Here is a 6,732-nt window from a genome sequence, read left to right as displayed (position 1 = left end):
TTTTTTTTTTTTTTTTTTTTTTTTTTTTTTTTTGGCATTAACACTCCTAACGCTGAGCATGGTAGTTGCCCTGGAACATAAATTCAGACTGTTCAGTTTCTGCTATTGACAAGAAAGCAAAAGTTATCCCTTCACTTACTATCAGCTAATAAACTCTCATGGTTTCTCACCTTGTTTTGTTTCTTTACCAAGTGAGGGATTGCATTCCACTCCAGCCAGCTACAGTAAATTGTGTGCTCTGTGTGTGCGTGTGTGTGCAATAACTGGCTGTTAGTGGGAAATAACTATTGAGTCTGAAGTCCTAAGGCTGCTTTCTGTGTTAAGTATTTTCGAGTGTGTGAATAAACATTTCAATCACCCTTTTAAAAGGCTTGCGGAAGTCATAAATTTATTCACCAGTCCTCTGTTCTTTTTAAGGCAGGAAGGACTGTTTTGTGAGAGGTTCTCTCATCTGTGGCAGTACAGCTATCAAGGATTTACTTTTTTAATTAAGAGCATTTGATTAATATGCATCACAAAAGAATGTCTTTGAAGTTATATTGAAGAAGCCTAAATACTGATTTTTTTTTTTAACTGTTACAGGTTTTGATGGTGGAGCAGTGAAAGTTTGTGGAGCAAAAGGATCACCTCCGTCAACATTTTATAAGGTATTACCTCATTCAGTGAAGTGTGAGATATCCTCATTTTTCTGCCCCAAGAGTAAAAGAAAGAGGAGAAAAGTTAAAAAAGACAATCCGTATTTGATATATAAAAACTTGTTAATTTATATAATGTTAATAAGTGTGTATTTGTATAGATAATAAGTACTTGAGAGCATTTATAGCATATGAGTCCTGAATTCCATGTAATTTCATAATCCCTTTATTGTTAGGTAAATGCCACTTATCTTGATGGCTTCAGAGCTACTGCTGTCTGTCCAGTGGGAGGTCCAAAGGCAGTGCAGAAAGGAAAGCGCACTGCAGAAAGTATTCTGCAAAGGTTAGTATTTGAGTCTTGGAAGGGGGTTTGGTCTTTGGTTATTTTGTTTTTTCAGAGATAATGAAAATAGAACTGTGACATATGGTGGTAACATTATTAACCTTTTAAGAACCCTTGAAGATTATAGTCTTCCTATTTGGAGGACATTTCAATACTTAAGTAGCCTGTTCAGGAAACCTGCTTTCAACATAAAACTACACTCAGGCCAGTATATTTGATCAAGGAGGGATTCCTCTTAAATATAATTCCATATGCTCACAGGAGTCTCTGAACACTTATTCCAGTAGCCCCAGTCTTTCTAGTTACGAGATAAATTGCCTTGTGCTGTGTTTTATATAAAACTTCCCACCATCCTGTTACAGACCCATGCAGCGACTATATTAGAATAGTCAGAAATGCAAGGTTTACTGTGAACTTACAGTGACTGCTCATGTGCCTGTGTGCAGCACTGTGGTGAAGGAATCATTGACTGACTTCCCTCAAGAGACATGACAGATGAGAGCAGACTGATAGGGGATGTGTAAACTGTGCAAATGCTAAAGGAGTATATGTCCAAGAGCTGCTGAGAAAATCAAATGATCGGGAAAAAAACCTTCAGGAAGTGTTAAATAGAGAGACTCGGGGACCCAGAACCTCTGAAAAGTAACCTTTCTGGAAACTAGGTCATTATTTTAGAAAAAAAAAAAAAAAGATTGGTTTATTTTCCCTTTGATAAGTGGCATCTAGCCCATGAGGCATGTGTAGGCATGTTCTATGTGTTAAAAATGACAATACACAAAAATGTATTCTCGACCTCAAATGCAGTCTTAAACTGCTTAATATGTGGAATGCTTTATCTGGCATGTTCAAAAGGTATGTGTATGTCAGCCCAGACAGAGAATAAGAATTACGCTGATCGGATCCTTCTCAGAGAATGCTCTACCAGCAATGATTTCTCTTTAGGAAATGTTAACTTAGTCAATTCCTGTTCTTAGAATTGTCAAGGTTGGAAAAGACTTTTAAGATCATCAAGTCCAGCCATCAACCCAGGATGATCACTGTAAACCCTAAACTGCATTGCCCAGTGCCAGATCCAGGTGCCTCTTAAACACCTTCGGGGTGATGACTCCTCCACCTTCCTGGGCAATCTATTCTAATGCCTGATCACTCCAACAGTGAAAATTTTTTTTCTAATATCTAATCTGAATTTCCCCGGGCTCAGCTTAAGGCCATTTCCTCTTGTCCTTTCACTGCAGTCGTGGTAGAAGTGACTGACCTGAACCTCACTACAGCGTCCTTTTGGATAGTTGTAGAGAATGATGAGGTCCCCCCTGAGCCTCCTCTTCTCCAGGCTAAACAAACTCAGCTCCCTCATCTGTTCCTCATAAGATATATTTTCTAGACCTTCTGTGAGCTTTGTTGCCCTTCTCTGGACACACTCCAGCACCTCAACATCATTTTTAAAGTGAGGGGCCCGGAACTGAGCACTGCTCACCGTTCCGAGTACAGGGGGATGATCGCTTCCCTACTTCTGCTGGCTAAACATCTTGATCCGAGCCAGGATGCCATCGGCCTTCTTGGCCACCTGGGCACGCTGCTGGCTCCTGTTCAGCTGGCTGTGAGCCAGCACCCCCAAGTCCCTTTCTGCTGAACATCTCTCAAGCCATTTTCCCCCAGTCTGTAGCACTGCATGGGGTTGCTGCGACCCAATTGCAGGGCCCAGCACTTCACCTCACTGAATGAGCATTATGTCCTTAGCCCGTTTATAGTCTGTCCAGGTCTCTCTGTTTCAAGAGAATATTCTAGCCAGCTTTCAGTCTCTTCTAGGTTAAATTCTGCCCAGCAGTCTAGTGGCAGCAAGTACAGAGGAAGATGCACAAATTTAAGGTGTTTAACTTACACAGATTAAATTGTCCGCCTAAGATATTAAGCAGCTTTGGCAGCTTGTAATACGACTTCTCTCACTTCTGTTTTGCGTGCTTCTCCTTTATTTATTTATTCATTATCGAAAGCAGGAGAGATTTGGCAATATGTGAGTGAAGAAGTCTTTTTGGAGTAGTCTCTGGCAACACAAACGAAAGGTCTAAAAATTACCCACAGAATGTATTTTGAACTGTAATATCTCTGACTGTAATGTTTGTAGATAAAAAATTTAAAAGAACTTACTACAGAGACAGTTTGCAAATTTAGTTACCTTAAATGAGGTATGTCTCTTTTCCTTTTTCCTTAGCAGAATTAAAGGTGGCCTCATTTGTGGTATATGAACCACCTCCATTTCTTTACAGCAATTAGAAAATCATATTCTGTATTTAACTCTTGTACATTGCTTTATTTTTTCAGGTGCCATGCTAATATTTATGACAAAAATTATATATTAGCAGTGAAATGTTCCACCAATGCAAAATATTTTTCTCATCCTAACATAATTCCAAGGTCTCAAGTGATGAAATCTTTTTTCCATCTAAAAAGGGTGCCAGACTAAGATTCTTAGGAAACCAATGTAGGGTCTTAGAAGTTAACTTATTTTTCCAGTCTGCAACATGTTAACAAGTTGGACTATTTTTAACAGTTGCATCCTTTAAAACTTTTTTCTGTCTTTTTTTTTTTTTTTTTACTGTGGAATTTTTGTGTTTTGGGTTTAGTACTTGACAGTTTGGCTGTTTTTTCTGAGTTGTTGCAAGCAGTCTGTTTATTCCAATTTTAATATTTGTCAAAACACAGTATTAATTCCTGTCTCTCCTAAAGCAGTGTGTGTTTTCATTCTGCATAAAAAGGTAATGCTTATACTCTCTATTGTGATTGGACAGACTAGGCACTTGACACAATGTGCTTTGTAGCAGGAATACCCTTTTTATAGAAGGAGTTTGAGAGATTTCAGTGTCAGACTGGAAAGGCATAAGTGGTGAGAAAACATGCTCTTTAAAAACATTATCTGCTCTTTGGCATTTGAATTGTATGTTCATTAATTCCAAGTAAATACCTTCTAGGTTTGAATAAGTGTTCCTTTTTCATTTGATTCCTCCTCCCACTCCACACTCCTTCATCAGTGCCTGTGATGTAACAAGGTTTTTTCATGTATTTATTGGTAGCTTGTAATGCCTTATAGTAGAAACAGAGTTACAAACTGAATTAGCATTGTGAAACCCAGGAAGATTGTGTATACTCTAATGACATTTGAAGCTGTCTTTGTTTCAAATATTAAAGTAAGAGCTGAAATACATTTATTTGTCTTTGCCTATCATCTTTCAAATAATTTGAATAAACAAAAGGCTCAGTTTGAAACCTAGGGATAAATTCATAGGCATGACTTCCTTGTCAGTAATCACTTGATTTGTAGTTTTCAGATACGTTTGTTTAGCGTAAAGCATTCACGGTCCAGTTTACATGACAGAGCTAACTTCTGTGGACCACACAGGCCTACTTCAGATAATTGTTTTGAGGCAGTTTACTAATGAAAAAAAAAATCATTTGTTGCAGGACTCGTCTTATTTTCAGTCAGCTCGGTTATGAAGACTACAATGCAGTTAACATACAGGTTTTAGGGTCTGAAGATACATATGGACCTCATGCTAGAAGGAGTATAGATGGTGTAAGTATTCAGTGGAGTGTTCTTAAACTTTTACTGACCTCTTTTAATCTTTCCGCATTGTTATCTTTTCCACAACTTTAAAGGAAGTCACTATCATCTTGGGAATTTCACCCCTTCATGTTGCAAAGAATTCAGTGTCACTACTTAGTGTACAAAATTAACACTGACAGGGTCTTTGCAGTATTGGGTCTTCCAGAGGCACTGATATGAAATCTTACAAAAATGTTGTTGTAGTCTGTTCTAATGTTGTTCATCTAAAGAAATGTCTTATTATAAAGCTTTTGTGGCATAGAGTTGAATTGCATTAGATTAAATTGCTAAAAGACCACATTATAAATACTGCAGAGTTAGGAAGCATCAGCATTATTGTTGCCTGCACAACTTTAAAACTGCCTGTGAGTACTACTTGTGAAATAATCTTCACATGCATAACTCTGCATTGTATTTTGTGACTGAATAAATTCACATGTAGGAATATGAATGATGGCCCTAGCCACTGCAGCTGTGATATCCAGTGGTCTGTTTTCCTAATCTTGGAGTGTGAAAGTCCTTTTTAAAGGAAAAATATAAATCTTGCCCTCACTTACAGGCACTTTAAATATTTAGACAGTTTAGTTTGTTCCAAAACAGTAGCATTTAATTCTTCTTTGTCAGTGGCAGTCTTGGAAAACTCTTAAGGTACACGTGGCAAAACTCAGCTCTCTGAGTTTGTTCTCAGGAGTGCTGACACTTAATAGCTGACAGTCTGTGTTGTATGGGAAAAAAGAATGTGATCTAGAGAAGGACAGCGAACTTCTTACTACTGAAATTAAGTGTTCCTGGGGATTGGTCAAGTTATATCTGCAGCTATTCATTTCAGTGCTTGAGTTTCAATTTCCTTCTGTACGGCAACAGGAGTTGCTTCCTGAGGACCGAGCTTTTTCATTTTAGGATCATAAAGCCTGCAATTTTAAGTGTGTTACTAAGATTGCAGCCTCAAAATTTTTGAAACATAGGAACAGATGTTCCAGATGTTGAACTTGTCTGTGTTCTGTTCATACCAGCTCCTGATGATTATGCATTGTAATATATTCTTTAGTTAAATTGTTATGTTGGAAGTTTTCTGTCATTGTATGGAGTGAATAATGAATTGAAGAAGAGCAGTTTCTCATTCCTGATTGTTGAGTTTGCCTTGCTTACAGAAAATTAAAGAATTTTTTCAAATGAAAATGAGTATTTGTAGTATTTTCTGTATTTCCAGCCTCAGCTCCCAGGTCTCATAGTAAAAGTAAACACGGTGCTATCGCCACTGTATGTGCTCCCCATACATGCCTTAAACAGGATGTGAGAGCTAAGGCTGAAATGCAGGAAATCGCTCTATTGCCTTCCCCCTTCATGGTTCCTCCAGCATTTTAGAAGAAACTAGCCAGAGGAGTTTTCATCTGGAAAGCAGACGTAGGAGCTTGAGAAAAGGGATTGGGAATTGGGGTTTGCTTTTTCATTTGAAATATAAAGTCATAGAATCCTAAGGAAAACATTTGCCCATTGGGGCTTCAGGTAGGAATAATGTAGTCCCTTAAACACTCTTTCCTACCATGTCTTTCCGTGCAAAACTAGACATGGTTGTTTGGGTTACAAATCACAGTGCTCTAAACCAGAGCCATATTATGCTGAGCAGAATATTAACACACAAGGAGAACAGTTCCTACCTTGCAGGTTCTACCATATGAATTTGAAGAGAAGTAAATATATAAGTGAATACCAGACAGGGTAAGTTGAACAACATTTGGAGCTCGGTGTAGACAGCTGGTTTGACTGGACTAATTCTCATGCACTTCTCTCAAACTAGTGCAGAGGTTTGCCTTTGCAGCTGTGAAATCACTGTAAATGCCAGGTTTATATAGGCCTGTATATTGTAGTCTGAGCTGCTCTGTGGAGTATTGACTCTTCCTGACAGCATGAAGTGTCCTTGAGAAGTAAAGAAATACTCGCCCCCTTTCCTTTCTCAGACTTCTCTGCTTGTTTCTGTAGTTGCTGCCTGGCACTCTGGTAGCTTGCTTTGTCAGCAGCAGTCCAGTATGAGCAAGAAAGAAACCTGAATCCACACCGTAGTGGTGTTTTGGTTTTTTGTTTGTTTGCTTTAATGTCTCCTCTTATGTTGTTTTTTGCCGGGGGGAAGGAGTTAAGACAGTGACAAAGTGTCAGTG

At 38.4% G+C, this 6,732-nt stretch overlaps 1 protein-coding gene across 1 annotated transcript in view; it reads left to right on the top strand.

Annotated features, from left to right (window-relative positions):
* The window catches only part of LOC114066322, a 60,112-nt gene that overhangs the window by 20,082 nt on the left and 33,298 nt on the right, over positions 1 to 6,732 (top strand). The window contains exons 11-13 of the mRNA XM_027900928.1: positions 583 to 647; positions 872 to 978; positions 4,435 to 4,546. Of these exons, the coding sequence (XP_027756729.1) occupies positions 583 to 647; positions 872 to 978; positions 4,435 to 4,546 (284 nt within the window). The remainder of the gene's footprint in view (positions 1 to 582; positions 648 to 871; positions 979 to 4,434; positions 4,547 to 6,732) is intronic.

The sequence above is a fragment of the Empidonax traillii genome, unplaced genomic scaffold, assembly GCF_003031625.1.
Source record: "Empidonax traillii isolate 1590-97213 ecotype Southwest subspecies unplaced genomic scaffold, ASM303162v1 scaffold756:size664756, whole genome shotgun sequence".
In the NCBI taxonomy this organism is placed as follows: Eukaryota; Metazoa; Chordata; class Aves; order Passeriformes; family Tyrannidae; genus Empidonax; species Empidonax traillii.
The sequence above is the reverse complement of the archived record's forward strand: the minus strand, read 5'-3'. Positions and strand labels throughout refer to the sequence as shown.